This window comes from Nomia melanderi, chromosome 14, assembly GCF_051020985.1.
Source record: "Nomia melanderi isolate GNS246 chromosome 14, iyNomMela1, whole genome shotgun sequence".
Classification (NCBI taxonomy): Eukaryota; Metazoa; Arthropoda; class Insecta; order Hymenoptera; family Halictidae; genus Nomia; species Nomia melanderi.
The window spans coordinates 4,562,555-4,585,842 of NC_135012.1; the positions used below are offsets into that span (position 1 = coordinate 4,562,555).

The 23,288-nt window shown below is 42.7% G+C and overlaps 2 protein-coding genes across 2 annotated transcripts in view; one reads left to right on the top strand and one right to left on the bottom strand.

The window, feature by feature from the left end:
- Positions 1 to 2,961: 2,961 nt before the first annotated feature.
- Positions 2,962 to 5,512, bottom strand: MTPAP (mitochondrial poly(A) polymerase). Its single transcript, XM_031976814.2, has 7 exons — positions 5,309 to 5,512; positions 4,801 to 4,982; positions 4,467 to 4,697; positions 4,180 to 4,398; positions 3,874 to 4,088; positions 3,589 to 3,809; positions 2,962 to 3,526 (listed from the first exon to the last, which is right to left on the bottom strand). The coding sequence occupies exons 1-7, from the start codon at positions 5,412 to 5,414 to the stop codon at positions 3,114 to 3,116; spliced, it is 1,587 nt and encodes a 528-aa protein (XP_031832674.1). The 5' UTR covers positions 5,415 to 5,512; the 3' UTR covers positions 2,962 to 3,113.
- Positions 5,513 to 7,589: 2,077 nt separating this feature from the next.
- Positions 7,590 to 23,288, top strand: part of pio (zona pellucida domain-containing protein piopio) — a 107,083-nt gene continuing 91,384 nt past the window's right edge. Inside the window, exons 1-2 of the mRNA XM_031977033.2 lie at positions 7,590 to 8,693; positions 13,060 to 13,097. Of these exons, the coding sequence (XP_031832893.1) occupies positions 8,663 to 8,693; positions 13,060 to 13,097 (69 nt within the window). The 5' untranslated portion in view covers positions 7,590 to 8,662. The remainder of the gene's footprint in view (positions 8,694 to 13,059; positions 13,098 to 23,288) is intronic.

Here is a 23,288-nt window from a genome sequence, read left to right on the forward strand (position 1 = left end):
TGTTCGTATGGAAAGGGTCGAAGCTTGTACTTACCTTTAGCAGAGCTAACGAAGGTGTTCGATAAGTTGTTTTAGAAGTGTCCTGGTTAGAAGGTAGTCTACCATGAACCAGAGTAAAAGGGATTCTTTCTGTAAAGCAAAGGCGAGTAGATGAGTAGATCGAAGACTGAGAGCTTCTCTTTCGTTAGAATCGATGAGAAATGGATGAAAGATTGCGTTTACGCCGGAGGCAACTAGTACAGAGGTTCAGTGAGCTTTTTTTAGAGGCTTTCATTAAGTGGATCGAGATCCGAGACTGGTCCCGTGGGAACTCGAGGTAATCAAAGAAGGAAAGCGAGGAACACTCGCTCGTCGACCAAGACTTTAATTTGTATTATTTTTAAACTGGCTGATCAATGGCTGGATGAAACAATGAATCTGAAACGCAATGATCACGCCGAATCAACCGAAACTTGTTGGCTGATGATGATTCACTGGACATCCTCACTTGCCTGCGTGCCCGACTATCCGGTGGGGAATCGAAAACCCTCCAAACACCTAGCGTACATTCGGGAAAGTATTATCGAAGGACTATACCTTTCGATCATTAGTACACTGTTAATTAGTAGAGGAATATTGTTACGCGAAAGGGTACTACGAGATTCTTTTCGACCATTTTGAGCGTTTTATTAGAGATATATGTACGGATACGATGATCAAAGGGCATTTCGCGTGATGTATATATACACGTGTATTCGTCAAAAAGGAAACGGAAGAAAAATGAAACGAAGAGGCACAAGAGAAATCGCCGCACCTTCGAGGAAGCGCGTCCTTAAGATGAAACTGCGGATTTTATGTATCCAAACGCTGCGGGAAACGTTCGATGAACCGCAATCCTCGCAGGACGTTCGGAAATCGTTGGCTAAATGTTTTATATGCGAATCAAGATCGACGTTTCCGTTAATCTATGAATTATCGTGAGAAAGAGAAGCGATTGAAATCGAACGTTTACTTTCAGGGCTCGATTAAGGTTTGCCCGTTGTATCTGTTAATCGTTTAAGTATTTACACTCGCATAAACATCCGCAGCTTGTTAAAAAAAAACGAAACGCTACCATACGAACGTGACACGCAAATGGTTTTCGGAATTTCGTTTCCTCGAATCCCCCATTCGTCGTGTTTTCTACTCCCGTTTTCCGTCTGATCAGGGGTCGTTTCAGAGTTGACACAGCCGTCAGCGTAGAACGCTTCTCCGTTTTTTATTGGATAGCTTTTTTATTGCACTTTGAAGCGCCGAAGGTCACGAATATCGCTGCCAATAGTGTAAAAAGAAAATTACAAAAAAAAGAGAGAGAAAGGAAAGAGAAAAATAAGGAAAAACAATTACGCGTTGCCCGAATATACTCGTCGTCGACGGAAGACCTCCAGCGACGTTCCAAAATGGAGACTCGCAATTAGCGTGGACAGTTCTCCTCGTTGGTCAACCCTCGAAGAGCTAGGATATCTAAGAATTCCTTTATCCAACTATTCATTTAATTGTGTCAACTTGCTCATCTTCCTATCTAACGTTTAAAGAATCGACATTAAACCTTTTAGATCTTGACGAAGATTCCTAATGGTTCCATTTTAATGGCGATGTCGCGTCGATTTCTTCTTGTTAATTCTATTCCATTTATTTCTAAAAGCACTACGATAAATTACGAGATACTCGGAATCATGAACAATCCTCTTGTTCGAGGGTTGAACGTGCGAGAAGAGGGCAAGGGTCAACCGAGTCCAATACTGTATCGCGAGTCTCCGATGCTGCTCAAGATGAAATTCACCGATCGAACTGATTCGTTGTAATTAGAGTTTATATACATACTTGGTGACGTGGGGTACTTTATACGGTACGTTAACAAGAAAAAGAAAGAAGGACAATTACCACCGAGGAATTTATAGTAGGCTGCGCTCGAGTAACGTGTCAGGGGAGATGATTCCTTGCGGAAAGATAAGAAAGAATAAACGTTTTCGAACTTGATTATCTTGGAAACGAAGCCTCGAATGAAACGATCTTATTCGTTTTTTTTTGTTTTTTTTTTCACAAGGAACCGTCTTCCTTGATGTGTTATTCGGACGCACCCTATATACCGGTGGGAGGACGTTAGTTAGCGAACTTGAAAACACTGCCAGCCACAGTACATATATAATACGAATTTGAACGATGATACTTCCCATCCCCTCCCCCCGTTCGAGGAGCAACAATTAGCCTAATCGAAAAAATGTACTCGTGATCGCACGGGGATCTATCGTCCGCTCTGTGTTCCATCGATCAGGGGATGGAAACGGTAAACGGGGATTATCGTTTCGATCGCACGCAGGATTCCGCGTTTGCTCGTCGATCCTCGCGAGGGTCGAGACAGGATCGTTCGTTTTAAGGGGATGATCGTGATCCAGCGACGGATCGTGCCGGACGTTACCAATTATAGAAAAATATACACGATTAAGCATGTATGAGAACTGTCGAAATCGCTGATAATAGAGAAATATACAAGTTACCGAGTACGAAAGTTCTCGTTTCGTTTCTTCCTTGTTCATACTTTATTTTCCTGTCTTCGCGACGAACTTCGTAATGATCCTTTGGAAAATTACTCGTTATTGATCGGCAGTCTTTTATGAATAGAATGTACGAGAATAAATGATAAATGTCTTGAAATTTATTCGAAGACAACAGGATGTAAATCAGTCTCGTCAATTGTCTTTTCTGAACGAATGTATTCAGTTTATCTTCTTTCATCAGAGTTGTTTTTACTGTACTACACTTCTGTTTTGCTTCCATTTAACAAACTTTCGAATTTCCATCTTCCAGTTATCTAGGATATTATCTACATCACTTTTCTGAAAGAGAAGTAACGTTCATAAAGGATTCTTACCAGTTATTTCGTGAGGACGTTGGAAAAATTTGTAAACGTGATCATCCTTACATCAAATACGTTTAATACTGCCTTATTTTTCCGATGTATCAAAATGTGTGTTCCATTCGTATTACATTTTTCCCTAGAACTAATGTTTCACAATAAAAAATAAATGCGATGTAAATTGTGAAAAAATTGATTCCACGGATTGAACTATTAAACGACACAGTGATTTTATTTATCATTCTTTTATTGACGGCGTTAATAAAATTTCCTGAGATCTATTTCTTATATTTGTTCTGTTAGTACCAGAGTCCCTTAATAAATCTAAAAGTTTAACATTGCTTGATGATTTAGTCATTACGGATATGGCAGCTATCGTTTTCTGAATGAAGAAGGTCAGTTCATCTAAAGAGACATTTCTGCTGACGTTCAAAGTTGGCTCCACAGGATTGTATATGTAAATGGGCGAAAGGTCTAATTTAGGTTTAAGTATTCCCTCCAGAATACATATTCCATGAGTACGAAAATCGAAAGTACCGTAGAACTCGAAGAAACCAAGTAGGAGGTCGAGCAAAGTACTATTATTTACTTTCGTATTGATCTGTGTTTGAATAGCTTCAGTCGACAATATTTGACAAAATCGGTGTGAATCTGGAAGAAAAAATAACACATTTCGCCAAACGTGTACCTCGTTTGTAATACTTTGTACTTACCCGACAATCTAAACAGTTTTGTTACAGGAGGTAAAATCTTACACCGCTGTAAATAAAACATTATCAAGAGTGTAAGAGAAAAATTTGTTAGTTTATTGGAGGGCACCTCGACCGTTACAGTTACGGCTGCTGCCCATTTGCGAATAGTAAATATTAATGGCCTGACTCGCTTATCCATCTCTGTAAAGGTGTATAACAATTCGGTCATGTAAAATCCAGACCTGTAATAAATACCATAAACAGAAATTCTATAATACTGCAGTGCGATAATCGTATGATACTTACATGTTGTTGCTACTAAGATCACAGTTCAATTGTGCAAAGCTGTAGATAAATTTAATTATGGGGACACGAGCATTCAGAATGGTTTTTGTATTATTAATACCAGGAACGAAATGATGCATGACAAAGGACATAGACCTTAGAAACTCTTTTTGATGTGTTCTGTCAAAAAGAGAATATGATTTTGAAGTAAATACCAACTCATTCGAAATCTTCATCTGAGAAAAATATTTGTTAAATCAGTTCTTTCAAAGCAGAGAATTCATAGACACGTGTCATATATAAAAATTTAAAAATATGGTCACTTACCATTTGTTGCGGATGATTTTGATTAAAAACACATACTAGATCAAGATCACATCCCATTGTTCCCAAACCAGCTGCAGATGAACCGAATGGTAGAACAGAAATAGTTGGAAATAATTTAGAGAAACAAAGTAACAACTGATGAGCAGTGAAATATCTAAGTCTTATGTCAATGTCTGTAAGTTTCATCACTTTACAAAACATCATCATTTGGTTTGATATCTACAAAATTAAATTATTTTATATTGTCTATGAACCACATATCTGCATATAATATAGCAGTACATTACAGATTCTATATTTTTTAGACGTGATTTGAGCAACCGTGGTGTAGGATATTGATGGCAATATTTTGGAACAGAATTATCTACAACATGAGGGGTTTTAGTCTTGAACTTCTGAAATTGAAACACTGTTGTCTGTATAGGAACACTATCAGATACATCTGTAGAGACCTTAGCTGCATCTAATATATCATTTATTGCTTGTTGCGATGAATATTCCATAAGTATCATATCTGGCTATAGATAACAACGAATAATACATTGCAATTAATAAATCCGTTTTTAATTTAAAACGCTGATAAACATATGTAAAACTAATTAAACTTAAAGATAAACGTACGTGATACAATTGTGTTGTATAATGCCATATATGTTTAATAGTTCCAAACTGCGAAAAATACTCTCTGCAGAAATCGGCATCATGAAATTTATTCAATTTCACTACAATACTACGCTGTGCTTGGTGTTGCCTAGTTTTAACCAGATCAGCAAAACTGATAAATGTTCTATCTGCCTTTTCCTCTATAAAATGTAATTTGTACATGTTATTTTGGTTCAATCGCTGATATCTACATTAATAACTGTATTACTAATTCAACTACTCGATATAAACAATGCTATATAAATATTTTGAACAAATATAGATTATAATTTTGTAAATAATATCTAACGAAATTAAAGTGACAGAAAAGTCACGAAACAAAAATGGATATATGATATTTTATTCATTACTTTACAGTATATAGTGACGAGAAAAAAACACGGAGGAAAATAAAGTGTACAAAATATTAATAAAGATGGTATACTAGAGGTTATGTTAAATACGATTCAATTCTGTATAAACATACCGTTCTTCGCTTTTGTTGTATACCTCGAAATGTTTAGAGAACATTTGAAATAATTATTATTTAATAATGGACAATAATTTGCAGTGATGCGATATGTAGATCCCATGTTTCACATTTGTTACTCTACTAAGCACGTGGTTTATATACACCCTGTTGGTAACATAGGTTTCATGGGATTGCCAATAGATGACTCTTACCACGTAAAAAAAATAAATTACCTATACAATTTAAGAACTTAACGTATTAAACAATTTTTCATTAATCATTTAATGTTCTCTATGCTCGACACAGATAAGCATAAAACAAGCAATAAAAAAAAGAACAACATTCCGTTAAAATATTTATCTTTGAACACTTTTAACAGCAAAATTTATTGTAATTGATAAATCTTACGCTTTTCGTATCGGATAATGATTTTATTAATCGCTGTTTACCTTATTGTTTGCAAGATGCAATTTTATATTAATGAAACTCATAATATATAATACTTGTTGCATCTAGCCCAAAATAACTTAAAGAAGCGGTAGCAGAACAAAGGATCTTACTCCCTTTCGAAGACTCTCATCAACTTGGAGAGAACAATGATTGATTATTATTAAAATTCACATTCAACATTTAATTCTATCTGTACACGCAACTTTCTGTTCGTTCGAGTGGACCGAACATTTGAATGAGAAGATTTAAAAATTTCAAATATTCGAATAAGGTTCCAGGATACAAGTGTTTTACTACACGAAAATCGCGAAGGTTCGCTCGATCGTGCACGAAATATTTTACTCGAAGGGAATCGAGAAGAATCGCGAAGTCTACATCCCTCGAGAGGATCGCGGCTCAGCATCTAACCCGGGCGATGACGTAAATACAGCCTGTCCTTCTCCTCTTCCTATTTGCGGCCGTTTCCCTCCTCTCACTTTATTCCTTCTACCCCTTTTTCGCGAGACTCCCAGCGATGGGTTCGAGTCGCGTTGAGAATTCCTAAAATCGTCGAACATTCGATCACTATTCCTTTACGAAACTTCCGATTATCGTTTTCTCATAGTTTCTATAATGCTCGCTCGGAAAATGCATTTTCTATTCGCCCAATTATGTTCTCGACAGTTTCAATTCGCACGCAGATCTACAGTCCAATTGTCATAGTCATTCTAACGAATGCTAATTATTGTTCTTAACACGAGTCCGAGTCTCCTTTACGATCTCTTTCGCGTTATCATTGTTAAATAGAGAAACATCGAGTACAGTATAAGAAAAGAAAAGAGCATGCGAAAAAATGATGAATGAAAATCTTAGACGATTCTAGGACTTTGAGGACAGGGATCGAAATCGTTTCGAGTATTTATTCATCGAAACAGTCGGATCACAATGCCCATCACTATCGAGGGTTCGTGAATTCAGCGCAGAGGAAAAAAAATCTTGCAGTGTCGCGCTCTACCGGTCGATCGTTTAATCACTGCGTAGATCATTGCGGATCTTTGCTCTTTCTTCCGCTGAAGCGTCGATCTTTGTTACTTCCCTCCTGTCCGTATGTCCCTTCTTTTTGTTTGTTCGCAAGAAAAATTCTTCGTTGTCTCACGAAGAGCTGTCTAAATTTATCCAGCGCATTAAAAGAAAAGGACCTCTTCGACGACAGAGAATCTAATTGTTTTCTTAATCTACCGTAACTCACTCTATCTCTTCTATTAAAAATCTTTCTTCAGTAAAGATTTTTTAAAGGACCTGTCATCTCTCTTCCTCTTCTACCTTCGAACCACTCTCTACCTTCTCTAATAAAATATACCTCCCATCTGCCCATATTCATTCATTTTCCAAAGATTCTTAAGAGACTCGCCAACAGGTTTTCCTCACCCTTCCCCCCTTTCACCGCCGGAAAACTCCGAACCCCGTCGAAAGCCCCACAAAATCATCCGCGCACTCCGAAAAACATCCACACGAAGATCCACCGCCGTTCACCCTCATCTTCACCCTTACAAAACTCCGAGTCTCTTTCCTCCTCGAGCCTTTCCTCCTTCCTCCAACAGGAGATTCACGGATCACTCCGCGATTGATCAGAAATTTTCCACCGTCTCCCAAAAAGGATGTTCCTCAAGGTGCCACGAGCCCGGGACAATTTCACTTTCTCCCAAATTTGAGTCGCTTCGTCCTCATCCTCTTTCTTCGCCTCCGTTCCTCTCTTTCCTCAACCTGCCTACCCCCTCTACGGCTTGGTCACCCTCACTCTCTCTCTCTCCTTCTCTCACTCAGCCGGTTCTCTCTCTCTCCTCAGCGTCCCACCGGTTCCCCAGAGCCGTACGAGCCTCGTGGTAGTGCACGGGGGACCGCGAGCGGAACGCAGGACGATCGGCAGCGCAGTCTCGAGTCTCGCGTCGACCGCAACGGTTTTCTTTCCCCGCGGCTGGGCTCCTCTTCATGCTCGACTGCCTCCCACAGGAGCGACGAACCGGCCGCCGGCAGGTGTGCGGTGCAGCGGCGAACGACCGTGAACGAAATTCGAAAGTCAGCCGGCCTGGGAGCCGGGCCAGTGTCCGACGAACGCGTCCCGAGCCGCTGGAAACGAGACGATCCCGGGGGACCACCGGGGTTCGCCGGTTCGCCGCGCGGAACACGAGCATATCCCGGTACGATGAAGGATCCGCCGAGGATCCAGGAATGTTGAGCGTCGTTTAACGGAACGGCTTGACCATTGTCCGCTAACCCGACGGTGGAGGAGGAGGAGGACGGAGAGAGGCTCCTCGAGGTGAACAAAGAGTCTGTTCGCGAAGAGGACAGGACAGAGGACTCGCAGGCTGAAGAGGCACGAACCTCTCCGCGTCGGAGATCCTTCGCTCCAGGATACCCGGACCGGTTTCCAGAATGACCGATCCTCGCTATCCGACCGCGTGATCCCGAGGAACGCGAAGCTCGCAAAGAGAACCGAAAAGGAAAAGGAAGAACAGACGGTCAGGATTGGACGGGCTACTGTTCTCTGGGTTTTTGGGGATGTCGGCCGAGGCGGGCTTCGTGGCCGGCGAGGACGCGCCTTCGACGCAGTCCTCTGTGCTACCGGAAGTGTTGATGTTATGACGAACGAGCGGGGCACGCGAGGCAGATCGAACTAGTGAGAAAACGCGAACACACCGCGCAGGAACGGACGAGAGAATCAGTGTCAAGCGCGCGGCGATCTTCGGTTTCCTTCGGTTCTGGACTATTCTTCCTGTCGGATCTCTTTTGCTTCGGTTTTTACGCCTGCCTTCTACCGCTGTTTCGTCGCGCGCGCCCCGGCGCGCTGATTTTCCACGCGGAGAACGGAGTTTCGTAACGAGCCGCGGCAGGAAAAGCTCGCTGCATTTTTCACGTTGCTCCCGCTGGACCGACCGGGACATGTCTGTCGGGACGGCGAACGCCGAGACAGGTGAGACACACGAACCGGTGTACAAGTCATTTCGGTGGCTTCTTATTTTGTCCGTTTCTTTGCGGACAAGAAAGAGGAGCGCGGTAGAGCCTTTATCGTCTGCGTCCTCGTTGAACCACTTCGTTCGAGTAGTTTGATTTGAATGCGCGGAAAGCTTCGTTGAGACAAGCTGTATCGAGTTTCTGACAAAGTAGGAACATTGGGAATCAGAGATCGATGACACGGATTGCACGATGAAGGTTCTACTGTATTGTCGAATGAAGTTTTTAGACGTTAGAGTGTCTGACGCTTAAATGATCGCGTTTACTGTAGCTTCGGTTCTGAATTGACGATTCTTTCGTTTATATTGGAAAATGGACAATGAGGACGGAAAACAGAAATGGAAGATCTAACGGTCTTTTGAGCGTCAACAGTCTCATGATCTAAAATCTTGCTCCGAAAGCCTTGAACGAAATGATTCGAATCTAAGTAGAAAGTAATTGAAAATATTGTGAGGATACCGCAATCTAGGGTAGAAGTACTATATTTGTGAAAGATGAAACGGTTTATTAAGCTTCCGAGAAGCTCGGCGATTGACGCATCGAAAACGACAATGCTTCCGCTCGATTTGCCGGATCGATTGACTCGATAACCGGTAATAGCGATGGTCGGGGACGTTATCGGAGATATCGGGGGAAAGATACGAGAACCGGGGCCCGTGAAACGTCTCTATGGGTTTTGCGTTTCTAATCGCGGCAACACCAAGATGGCGCAACGCATTCTTCGGGAAGAGAGACTGCGGCGACCACGTTGGCGGACGTTCAAGGGCGCGAAGGCGCCCGCGATCTAGTTCCTAGAGAACCCGACACATCCGATCGCTCGGAAAATAACGATCGCAAATTGGAATTCGCGGGTTACGCGCGTAATTGCTAGCCGTGTGGCTTGCTTTTTAAATGGTTCTCAGGTCTTCAAGGTCGTTTGAAAGCGATCGCGGAACGTTTCTCGGTGTTCCCGTCTCTACCGGTTTCCTTTCGTTTTTCAAAATTGATGCTGTATCCTGCATCGTTTCATGGAAGACTAGTTTTCCACCGGTGAAAGTGATTTCTTGCCGCTAATTGACTATTAATTAAAGGATTTCGAATGGCGCGTTGCGTGTTCCGATATGTTTCGTCGATGATCTCAAGGTCACACCTGGGTATTTCTAATCAACATCACGCGTTCTATGAAGTGTTTCATAGAACAGAAGTGTTCTAACAAGTTTCATTACGACAGGATACTGTAAATTTGATACGCTGGGGTTTCGATGGATTGAATTCAATTTCGGTGTACTGTGCTTCGAGATTGCTATGGTTTCCTTTATCCTCGGTTCGAGCGCTTGGGAGGAAGATAGGAGAATGAGAAATAAGGATCACTCGGTTCAGAATACAAAAGTTGGATCTATAAAGAGTTTTGAGAGCAAAGATTTAGTGATTTGATGCAATGAAAACGAAGAGATATGAAAATATCCCTTTAAAAGGTAGCGTGTGTCTTGAGATTAACTTGCGATTTCGACCTCGTCGAGCCGGACACTGTTGTAGGGGTACGACACGAAAAGATCGAGCATTAGTGTGCACGTAATTATAGGCATGCCCCGAAAAACCCGGTTTTGTGGACGGGACTGGTAACAGCTGCACGACAGAGCGAACGCCGCTGTTTCCTTTCCCGAGACACGCACGGAAAACGTTGTTGTTGGCCAGCCAACGGTTGAATGGATAATGCGAACTTAATAGACGGTTTAATGAAACGTTCGTTATGCAATGGAACCGCGGTGCCCGCGCGAAAACGAGTACAAGGCTTCCATTTGTTCATCCTCGACGTAGGTGGCACAAGACCAAATACGCGAGCCGGTCGCCAAGGATCCTTCTCGCCCACGGGATTCAATCGGTTGTCTCGATTTGTCGGAGGAACGGTCGAAACGGACTTTCAAATGTTTTCCAGCTTTTGTTTTCGATACTCCGCCTACTGGAAGCTTTGAAACTTTACATCTTTTTGAACCTTTGACACTTTGAAGCTTTGAACCCCTGAAAGTTTGATCTTTGAAATGTTTAACTTTTAGAACTTTGAATCTTTGGAACTTTGATAATTTGATAGTTCGAACCTTTGAATCTTTGAAAATTTGATAATTTGATAGTTCGAACCTTTGAAAGTTTGAAAGTTTGAAAGTTTGATAGTTTGATAGTTTGATAGTTTGATAGTTTGATAGTTTGATAGTTTGATAGTTTGAAAGTTTGATAGTTTGATAGTTTGATATTATGATAGTTTGATAGTTTGAACCTTTGAAACTTTGAAACTTTGAAACTTTGATAGTCTGAATCATTGAAACCTTGAAACTTTGATAGTTAGAACCTTTGAAACTTTGAAAATTTCGAAACATCGAAAGGATTTCCTAAACAAATGTACGGTTTTCTAATTATTTAGAGTGATTGTTGAACATGTCAATTGATCTCGAGATGTCGTAACGGTGCGAACGCATATATCGATGACTATATCTGTCCTAGGCGGACAGTTTCAGTCGTTGGTGACTTCAACGCGCGACAAGCCATGACGTGGGCACGCTACGTGACGACCATAGGACTCTTCCGATTCCTACGCGTCGCTGACGTAACGTACCGTCGCCAGTCCGGGACATCTATGTCGAAACAGACTGTTGTACACGGTTATTCCAAAAATCTAACTCCATCTAATTCCAACATGCTCTCTCTACAATTATAATTCTACCTTGAGTGAAGAATGTACACCCATTTACTCTTACTACACCTCCTTTTCAATTCGCGTAATCACCCACTGCATTCTATTAACACTAATCACGCCTCTATTCCCAAAATACTTCCATACAGTTCAATCGCCTTAAATCAAACATATTCCCAAATTCTGCAGAACCCACCTCGATCTATATTTATCGCGCTATCAAACGACACTGTTTCCGTGTGCCTAAAGCCAGGTGAAAGGTGTCGAGCGGTACGGCCCTGTCGGTGCCCAGGTGTAGCGGGTAGAGAGGCACGAGCCTGTCTCTCCTCTCCGCCGCGGGAAAAGGTGGAAAGAAGGTGGCCAGAACCTCGCGGGATGTCGATCGACCAGCCACGTAAATCCCGCGATTCGTGTTGTCGCGAGGCTCGCCGCCTATCAACGCGCAAACCGTAGCAAAAGCTTCAACGAATCCCGAAGGGAACGGCCGAAAAAGACGCGAGTCGCGAGTGAAAAATGGCGGCGGTGGTCTCGAAGGGTCAACCACGGTGGTGGTCCAGTGTTCCCGAGGTCGTTCTCGTTCCACTCGGCCTCCGCGGCATGAAAAAGTGAACGTTGTTGCGTTATGTTCGCGTCGCTTTCTCGCGGCAACGCCAAGCAGATTTCAGCAACCGCGAAAAACGTACGGCGTCCCGTCCCTTCGTACAGCCCTGGGCCATGGTGAACACCGTGGATCGTGGATCCACGGGTGATCGATCGGACTTTCTTCCCTCTCCGTGACCCCGCGAACCCGCTTTCCCGTGGAATGTGATTTTTTCGGAGAGCCAACGCGAACGGAGGAGGTTCGCAGAGGGACGTTCGAAGATAGAGGACGGTTCACGATGGTCCGCCGATTAGAAGGGTTCAATGGGTTCTTTAAAATGTTTAGTGGAAGCCAAAAGTAGTAGGCTGATCGTGGAAAGTGATTTTCGAAGGGACTTTGAGACTTTGGTAGTGTTTGTAAATGGAGAAGGATTTTCAAGTGAGACTGATGAATAGAGGATGGTCTGAAGGGGTCAATGATCGATTGGAAGTGTTTGATAGGTTCTTTAGAATGTTCAGTCCAACGGAACTGAGTGACGAGTATTAAAGTTAGTGGAAAGTGATTCTCGAGGGCGATCTAAGGTTCCGTGAAATTTGAGACTTGGTGAATGGTCTGAGGTGATCAATGGTAAATTAGAGACTTTCGATGGGATCGTCGAAAGGTTAGAATGAATTGAACGATATTCTAAAGACAGTCCGAGTGAATGGGGAACAATTCCAAAGTGAAATTAAAGGATAGACGATGGTTCGAAGGGATCGATGATCGATCGTGGACGTTTGATAGGATTGTTAGAAGGCTGAGTGGAAGTATCAGGCGCAAAAAGGAAAGTTTTAAGGCTGCAGTTACCGTTTTATGAATGGAGAGGCATTCCGCGGCCAAGTTAAATGTTAGAGGATAGCTGGCGGGAACGATCGGGGATCGAAGACGCGCCGCGATTAGAATCGAGTGGAAGCATTGAATAACGAAACGATAAACTGCTTTTTTCGTGGCAAGTGTTCTCGCGCGACAGACGTTTGCGCGGTCGATCGTACTCATGGGAGTTCGACCCAGTTATTAATCAGACTTTCTCTTTTATTTTAGCCATGGACTGGCGGAGGGCCGTGTTGGCGTTTCTATTGGTGAGTAGATACAAAAATCGTACGTTCGTGTGCCTGTATGCGTGCGAGATCGAATGATCAACAGTGTCCATTTGGCAACGGTTCGAGCTAATATCTCTGCGATTTTCACGTTGCTGAGCCTTGAATTGGGAATAGTCGTTTGGTACACGGGAAACAATTAAAAAGAAAGACGTTAGTTTAGTGAGATCTACGAATATACATGAAACAATTGTAGATCTTTTTTCTGCGAGAACGATTTACAGTAATCAAAATGATGGAAGATAGAGAACATTATTGGAATTGAGAATCAAACACTTTTGACAGGATTGTACGTAATTACCTTCGATAATATCGACGTGAAAGATAAACCGACACCATACAGCAGTACAATCGACTTTTAGCTGATTTTTCTGCGGATGCATTTCTCATTAACTTTAAACGTATGCACCGTAGAGACACTTTCTCCTCGGCGTGGCGCGCAGTGAAACAGATAATTACGTATCTGTTCGGCACGCGTTGCCATATTATCGTGAATGGTTACACGAGCTCCAAGTTCCAGCGATATATTTTATAAAAGTGAGAGTCAGATCGAAAACCCCTCCGTTCCGACGGAACCTTCCCCGTTCAAATCCAAGCGGAACGCTCCATTAAACCTCGTATGAAAATTACCAGTACATTAATCACGTACACAGGAAACTTGAAAACTTTCCGACAAAAAGTAAAAGTTTCCCCGGAACAGTTTAAAAAGTCGTTGGCAACGTTTGATTTTGTCGATTGGAATGATCTCGAATTAATCCGAGGCTCGTGAGTTCGAGAGTCCAATTGAAACGTCTTAATTACTAGGTAAAGGAAAAGAAAGATTCTATAACAGATTGTGCAATGAGTTACGAAATTCTCCGGGGTACGATCCGATCTTTGAAATATTATTCCCGGATCTCAGCGGCCGGTGGACACGCACACGCCTCCGCCCTCCGCGTTTTCGTTCGATTCCGATTTCGATTCGGCCGATCGCGGCGCGACGTTGAGAGCTCGCGGGTGCGTGCACAATACTTTCTCTCCGGTATCGCGTTTTACGGGACACACGAGAGCGTGTTGTGTGTTCGCCAGGAATGCGGCGAATTATGTAATCCTTTGTTGGCACAACGTCCCGCAGAAAATTGTGTCGAGCCGCCGTCGCCGCCGCAACGTTTCTTCTCTATTTTTCCTTTACGCTCTGTAACTTTTCGGCGCGCACACGATTTCGAGCGAGTCGAACGGTATTTCGAATTCCGCTTCCATCGATCTTTGATTCCGATTATGAAATACAAAATGTTTCATCAGTTTTCTATACGAACGATTATCTAGATTGTAAAATATAAAATGTTTCGTCAGTTCTGTATGTAAACGATCATAAATGATGAAATATTCGGTCAGTTTTCACGCGGAATTTCTCAAAGCTGTGCGCCTTGTAGAAAATTTGTTATAATTAAAAACACAAGTTCATTAAATTCTGCAACGAACATTTCGCGCCAGTAATTATGCAAATATCCATTCGTTCGCGATCGGCTGATCGGTCCGTTTTACCGCCGTTGGAAACGAACGATCTTGAAAGCGAGTTTCCAGCTTTCCAGCAATTTCCAAGGCGGAATTTCTTTGTCGGCGATCCGCGTTTCTCGCCAGTGAATGATATCGAACGCTGCGGTTTTTGTCCTGTGTGCAACGACCGTTACAAGACAGCCCCGTTGAGAACGGGAGGCCCCACTCTCTAGGGAAGACGAAGGTTACGCTGGAACATAATAATTCGGGGAAACGTTTCTCGTTTTCTCCCATGGTAATCACGGTAAAGCATCGTGTCGCGATGCAGGCGGACGAGGCAGGGGGGGAGACAAAGGCGGCGCTCCTCTTGACAAAGACCGGCGGATTCGACGTCGTTAACCCATTCGGAAGGTTGCAATCCCGGGACCGCTTGTGCAACGCGTAATAATTGACAATTACGTTTAAACTTGTCGTTTAGTGCTGGGTCCCGGTGCCTCAAGTGCACGCGATTAACTAAACGGGCTGAATCTCTGAGTCTTCTTCTTGTTTTTCTCCTTCTTTCGAGAGAAGTTGATTTTTTACTGTGTAAGGTCTTCGAGTTGTCTCCGATAACATACGAAACAGTGGTAAATGATATTCAGCAAAAGATCACAAGGTGTAGAATAATTTTAACAATGCCGAATGAAAGAAACGGAGAGGCAGCTAGGTTGACAGAGATTCCGAGAAGATTCGACGCGTTTCTGTAGGAGAGTTTGAAATTCGAGGATCCGCAAATGTTTAGGTTTGATCCTAAATAATCACATTCAGCAAAAGATCGTAAGAATATTAACAATGTCGAATGAAAGAAACGAAAAGGCAGCCAAGTTGAAAGAGATTCAAAGGAAAAGATTCTCCGTGTTTCCGCAGGGGGGTTTGAAACATTCGAGGATCCGCAAATATTAAGGATCGATCCTAAACAATCACATTCGGCAAAGATACTCGTAGGAGGCGTCAAATATTTGCGAGACGTCTGCGGAAGCTTCGCGAGACAAGAATCTTTTCTAACTCGGCACACACGGGGATCTCGAAAAAGAGAACAAAACTGTTTTCGGTGACAGAGGAATACCGAAGTGTCGGTAAATATGTGAACAGCGAAGCGAAGTCAAAGAGACGGGGGAAAATTCCACGATCCGATCAATATTAATCCGTCTTTTTCCCGGAGAAGTGGGCAAACCGACGGAGTAGGTTGCGCCGTAAAAATGGCGGGCGTCCTCGAGGCGGCAGAATATTTCGAAGTATCCGCAAATATTTGCGCGAGCGAGCGTTGCACGGGGAGACGTAGGTACAAGCGAATACACACGGAAAATGTATAATGCTAGGATACGCGAACAGAGGCACGGATTGGAGGAGGAAAGACATATCTGTTCGGAACAGCCACGCCCACTTTTACTCGGCCGTACTTTTAAATATATCGGCACGGGATCTATCCCAGCGAGGCTCGGGGCCCGTTTTCACAGGCGTTTCACTGCACAGAGCCAGTGAGAGACTCGATACCGGAAGCAAGAGGTTCGCGGGCGGTTCACACGTTCGCGGACCACGGAAAACTGGGATCACTTTCCTCGTGGACAATCGACGACCGCTGGATAATTTGAAATTTTCTTCCTTCTTACAATTTTCGCTTGATCGTCGTCTTATCAAGGACGAAGGATAACAGTTTGAAGACGAACTATTTTTCACTCTGTAATTTGACGCGACTGTCATCTTATCGAGGACAAAGTGCGGCAAGTTCATAGGCGACGGATATGTTTGCAAAGAAATCATTTCAAAATGGCTTCTATTTTTGTTCAACGGTCACCTTTTCATTGATTGGATCTTGGAAACGATTCTGCTTCGATTTCGTTTGTAGCGCTAGAAGCTTTCGTGACGTTTCATGAAATACAAGTAGTTTTCAATTTCGATTTAAAGGATGATGAAACATCCAAGTTTCTTTTCCAATCTTGCAGAGTCTCGTCTGTGTTTTTGATATCCTGTTTCGAGAAATCTCGGAGAATGCAGCACGTAGGTAACCTTCCATTAACACGAAAGAGATATTGTAATTTGGGCTGGATGTTTGTCGAGAGGATTCGCCTCGATTCGATGACCGGTTTCATAAATATTCAGACGGCATTTTAATTCAACATTTAAATATCACGGTTCATACTCGTCAACTATGTTTTCCTTGACTTAATTCCGCAACACCACGATCGTTTCTCGGAGTAACGTTTCAATTAAGGAAGAACACGTAACGAACACGTCTGGAGCAGTTTCAATCCTGCGAGGGCACGCTTTCGTTTTCGTTAAATTGAACTTTTTATTATCATTCCTCCAGCTGCGTGACGATTAGTCTGATTTTTATAAAAGGCTTCTTACAAAGAATACCTTATGAATAATTGAAACTTGAATATTATCCGTGTATAAAGGGACTGTTATGAGTTCAAAGCAGTCGGTAAACCCAACAAGAATGCCATTGTGCTTGGCACCGGCGTGAATCCACGGATTAACGTTACACGTAAGTAATCGCGACGCCGACACGAGCATCGGGGAAAAAAAACGGAAGTGCGGTGACTCAATCGGACATGTGCGATCGGTCAATAGAAAATGGCGTTGTTTGACAGGGGAGAAAGTGCCTGTTGCGTGCCAGCCACGTTTTTCAACGCGTAAACGATTGCGTAAACGATTTTTACCGGTTTCGCGGAATCGCATCAGCCGCTGGCTCTCCTGTCATCGATCGATCGATCGATCGGTTCGTCGGCGGCTTAGAACTAATGAAAGAAGCCGAATTTGGCGCGGAGAATGCCGTGCGTCGCGAAAGCTTCAAAGGAAAACGTCGTGGGTGTGCGGTGGAATTTCACGGAGACTCGATAACCATTCGCTACGCCCACGCACAGATGATTTTCTGGTTCTTTCTGCTTGAGTCACGTCAAGCTTGCTCGTCCAATATCTTCGATCGGGTTGTTTAATCCTCCGAGTATTCGCTGGCAGCCTCCTCGAGATGTTCGGGGATTTATTAATGGAATATTTTGTGAGGAAGGTTCACTTTAATTGGCAAGACTCACCGTTAAGAATTCTCGACGTTCCATAATTCAAAGTTCAATCCATGGAGTATTTGCTTTGGGAAGTCCGAAGGAGATGCGGTTCTCTTATGAATAATGTTTTTCATCGAACACGTCCTTTAAGATGTAGTATCATTTTTTAAATGACCTTTGCGAATTTAGAACCAGCTTTGATTCAATGCGTACCATAAGATCTTTAGAGACACGATGACTCTGGAGCAAGTTCTCTCCGATTTAATAGGTTTCTTGTGTATCATGACACTTAACCCCTTACAACAACGTGCCAGACTCGTGTCGAAGATTTTCAACGTAATTAACAAACAAATATTACTGGATATTCGAAGCCAAAGTGAATATTATTCTAATCAACTGTTATACTTAAGAGCAATAGACAGAATATTCTTACAATTTTATTTTCTACTACATTAACACGTTGCCACGGAAACTTCGGTTATATTTTACTTATGAACTCTACTGATTTTTTCAATAAAATAATGAGTTATATTCAAGTTTTTGGTCATTTTTATATATTTTGATATTGTTTTTTTACGTTTTCACTGTTTTGTAATGTATACCGCCGACTCTGACCATATATCCATTAACAATATCTTCGTACAAACATTGGCGCGTACCACACGTGGTACACGTGGCACGGAACGTGTTAACGCCAACAGCCGAGAAAGAAATCACAGGGAAAGAAAGTTAACAAACATTCCGGTTCATCGCGAATTTTCTAAGATTCAGTGTCTTCTATATCACCTGAAGCTTAACACTTCGCTCGACTCGTTCTCCAAGACTAAACGAGAACTTTCATCCGACGTGTCCCCCAGGACGCGACATCTTTCACCCGACATACGTGTGCTTCGACACGTTCCCCAAGGCTCCACGCGACTTCTTACCATTTCAGACGTAACGCGCGGTAAAAAAAGAAAATGGAAAAAGCGGTTCTGACTGTCCTCGCGATCGCGTTCTCCGACCGAAAGCGTTGCAGCGGTCTGACGTCATCGGTCCGCTTACACGGGAGTAAACAGCGATCGCTCGGAGCCGGGAGTGACTAATGTGACTAATGTGGTAATGGGTGGCGCGTTTCTCAAGGAGATCCCGGCCTACACTGGCTCCGCGACCGCGTCGATCCGATTAACCATTGATCCACGCGATAACGATTTGAACGCTCGAAAATGGGCTTGATGGCCGGACCTCGGCCATTAAGCATTGCACTCTCTGGTTATTATTTTTCCACAATACACGCGTGCATCGAACTGTGTTTTACATCTTCTCTACAAAGATAAGATGCTTTTCTGAGAGATGATTAAATAAATCGATTTAGCAATCGATTCAATTGTACATCAATTAAAGCTTCAATACATGCATTCTTACAGTTTCTACAGAGGAATTTCAAAAAGTCAATTTCACTGCTGATTATTGTAGAATCTTCGATGAATGATGAACTTCAGGAAAAAGTTGGATTTGTTTAGAGATATCGTTTGAAGTTTTGATCCTAGGAAACCGGAGAACGAGAAAGGATTGCATCGTAGTATCATAAAAATGTCCAGAAATTATTAGAAATTTACAGAATATAAGTTTGTCAACTTTCCAAGAAGAATATAATCGAGTTTTTAGCGTTGATACGAGATATTCATCGACATTTTATGCAGACGAAACGATTCTTGTAAGACAATAAGGATTTTTCCAGCCTCGGAGATGAGGACAAGGTGCGAAGAATTTTTGCAGATGGCAAACAGTTGCACCTTGCACTGTGTGCCATCGTGATTATGTGTAATTGGATCGAACACGATGCACGCGAGTGAAAACAATTTCCCCCGTCGGACGGATGAACACAGGGAGCCTACTCTCCGTAACAACTTGATAATTCCCGGACCATATAAGGAGGCCAGTTGTTCCTCGGATCGCAGGATGGAATCCTCCGAGGACGTTTTGATCATCGTGATTCAGTTTCCTTGGTTTTTCTCACGCCGACCGCTTTTTCTTCCATGGACGGCCTACAATCCGGCGCCATCTTGCCACCGAGGTGCATTCCATTATTCTATTTGTGCGCACTGTCACTTGCGATTTTCATTTGTACCGTATGAGGTTTTATTCACCCCTTGACCTATAATATCGCGTCAGGCTCGTGACGAGAATTTTAAACTGAACTCGACAGATCTAAGTGTTATTTATTTGTCTCAAAACATAAATAAAATACTACTCTTTTTATTATCAATCGTTAACGTTTTGAGTAAACATAGATAGAATAAGCATCGACATTTTTCTTTCGTTGATTAGTTATTAGCGATAGAGTAATTCGATTGATGACCTATCGATCATAGTTGAGAAATAAATCATAGGGTTAACGCTCGATATATCGTACAGTATATACTTGATATCATAATTTCCTCTAATTTATTGTAATGATATTTATATTACTACTAAGTAATACATTCGTGCAATGAAGTTACAATTAATGTCACTAATGGTATTTATTTTCATCGATCCTCCAAGATACAAGTATCCAATTAATAAGATATTATTCAGAAATCAGAATCACGCGGTGCTTAGATGAAACTCCTCGAATACAAAGTAACGCTCATTTAATTAGTCCTTAACAAGCAATTTCTCAAGGAGCAAACTAACCGCGGACGTTTCGTATTCGAACAAAGCCGCCGATTCCGAAGAAAGCGATTGCCAAGACACTCGAGCGTCGTTTCACAGGCCGCTCGTCTCTTTACGGTGTTAATTTATTAAACGTACCGAATACCGAAATAGTTATCGATACATTCAAACATCCGAACGAACGTTCCTTGGTTCGTTCGCTTTCCGGGGAACACTCGTATCTCTCTCTCTCTCTTTCTCTGTCTCTCTCCCGAGTACCGACGAAATGGCTGCTGACTCGTTAAACCACTTTCATCGGCGCGCAACCGATGCACACAGACGCGTGCGCGCGCTGGCCGGCTCGCTGACGCGCATTAACAACGGATATACGTGTCCGTGTTTATTAGACAATTTCTCTAATACGCTCGTTTACGTGGCTACGACCTCGCGAGCGAGCGAGAATCCCGCGAGAGAGTATCTCTCGCTTTCCATCGCCGTGGGACGCGAATTGTGACTTTGGCTGCAGTTATCAACGCATATTCTAATGAATCGACGTTCCAACGGACACGATACACCAGAGTCATTAAATATGTATAGTATAACGGCACCTAATATGGAACACCTGATCTAAAAACCTCTCCAGAACGAGAGATGTGCGTGTTCTTCGATGCAATCTGCATCGGAACACGAAGAAATTAATAAACGTTCGTACACTGATCGATAATGGTGCAGAAATTTAAATGCCTTCGAGCCAAAGTGAAAAATGTGAATGAGGTTAAAAACAATGATCTGGAAAGATGGCTCCTAATATGGAACAGCTGGGTAATTTGTAAACAAAACTCACCTTTATCCTGAGAAATGAACAGTTATGGAATTAGAAAGGACGAATAAGTGGATTTACTACTTTTTTCAACTTGTGTTAATTTGTTTCAACGACAAATTCTTAATTGACGCGCAACTATTAATAGGATTGTTTTCTGTTAAATGAAGTGTTTCCCATGGTAACTGACACATCATGTCATGTGCTCCATAATAGGAGCTGTTCCATATTAGGTGCCGTTAGCCTACATATACAAACTCATAAAGGTGTATACACTGCGATGTTCATAAGAAAGAGTGAAAGTGGATCTGAAAATTGGTTAATTTCCGATCGATCAAATAAAATGTTCACAAGTTTGGCGCGTTCAAATTGATTATTCGAAGAATTAACTGTCCAGATTGGTTTGCTTTCCAATTAATTCGGATAATTGCGGTTCTATTGTGCTTGCATAGTAACAGGGACTTTTAGACGTTTGTCTGCCGGAATATCGATTCGTTCGAATCGTTTCCGATGTAATCATAGACTTACACGTTGCAGCCGCATTCCAGCTCTCTCCGATCCGAATTATTTTATTCGTAAAACGATCCCGGCGGGCAATCAAAGCTAGAGAACGAAACCGATCCGTTCTGGAACGGAAATCGCCCCGGCCGGCTGGCTAGACGTACTTAGAAAATTGAGTCATCGGGAACAGGGACGGTTTAAGTACCTCTAAAAGTCTCGCGGTTGTTGTTGCACACCGCTTATATGCGCGTTTATGGTGTTCGCCGTTCCGCCGGGCAAAAATAATTCACAACTATTAATAGAAATATGCTTGATTTATGACTTAATCCGTTGCCTCGCGATTTCAATCGTTCTGCCCGTGTCGATGGTGGCGACGAGGATCTTCATCGCTGAATCGAACGATTCGAAAACACGGATCGCGCGGCGATCGTTCGCCGGATTTTCCCAGTCGAAAGTCTGATTTCTCTTGAAAAAAACGATCGAAAAGTGGAGCGGAATGAGAGCGGTGTCTCTGGGGGAAAAGTGACTGGTTGCAGAAAAAATTAACATCGGGCGTTGCAATTTACAATTCAGTAAAAAATCTGCGTCGCGTCTTTTCTCTCCGCGACATTGCATATACACAATAATAACATCTGGGAATAATGACAAGATTTCATAATTCTTCTATAATTTCTATGACTTTCACAAAACACTTTATTCCATTAATCCTAGTAACGAATTTTCCAATTCTAATTCTGTAGAGATTACGTTCTAGGTCCAAATAGACCCAGCAAAACTGCTCCAAACAGAATCACCAAGAATCAATCGATCGATAAACAATTGACTATAACAATTCTAAATATTTACTACAACTCAAGCAAAACTGGTCCAGACAAAATCATGAAGAAACAATCGATCGATAAATAATTGACTACAACAAATCTAAATATTTACTACAACTCAAACAAAACTGATCAAAACAAAATCACCAAGAAACAATCGATCAATAAATAATTCACTACTACAACTCCAAATGTTTACTACAACTCAAGCATCGGGATTAAAGGCCCGTCGCCATATTCACAGCTGTCCGCCGTAGCAATGGCGTGTAGAACACAGCGGCGAGGCAAGGGCAGCGCGCCTCTTACTTCCCTCGACACACTTTTATTTCGCCGATCGCTGCCGATTTAGGTATCGCTGGAAAACCTGCGTCGAGCCGCGTAATTGTCGATCGGGAGCGTTACGTCTGCATCGTTTTTCCTCCGGCGAGTTCGCGTCTCGCGGCGTGTCGATGTCTCCGGGGCAGATCGACGCAACCCTGAACTGGTTTTCCGCCGGTCATTATAGTACAAAGATTTCTAATTATATCCCCGGCGTGCTTTCCTTCTTTACAGCGCGACGACGGCGATGCACCGTCATTAACGTAATCCCGGGACGGACTCTTTTTCCCGCGTTACATTATGCGCGAATTGTCCGCCAGTCGCCTCCTCTCGCAATTTACGGCGCCGCGATGGGCGAAACAGTTTCTCAAACAAATTGATATTTCGGTCCGGCAGGAATGACGCTGGAAAACAGGGTTCGGCTGCGGGGCTTGTTGGTTCTGCACGACATTTTTTAACAGTTGTTTTTCGATTATTATCCTCGGCAAGCTTACTGTGCGGTTTCTTTGAACGGGAAACTATTTTCCTTGCATTTTAATGCGTAAATTACGTGTTTAGCGAGCTGGAGCAGATGTTT

What these genes read in the sequence shown, in the direction of transcription:
- MTPAP (XM_031976814.2), bottom strand. Translation starts at nt 5,414, where the DNA reads ATGGGATCTACATATCGCATCACTGCAAATTATTGTCCATTATTAAAT. An exon ending in TACAACAAAAGCGAAGAACG is followed by an intron (nt 4,983 to 5,308) that starts GTATGTTTATAC and finishes TACATTTTATAG; the next exon opens with AGGAAAAGGCAGATAGAACA. An exon ending in AAAACTGTTTAGATTGTCGG is followed by an intron (nt 3,527 to 3,588) that starts GTAAGTACAAAG and finishes TTTTTCTTCCAG; the next exon opens with ATTCACACCGATTTTGTCAA.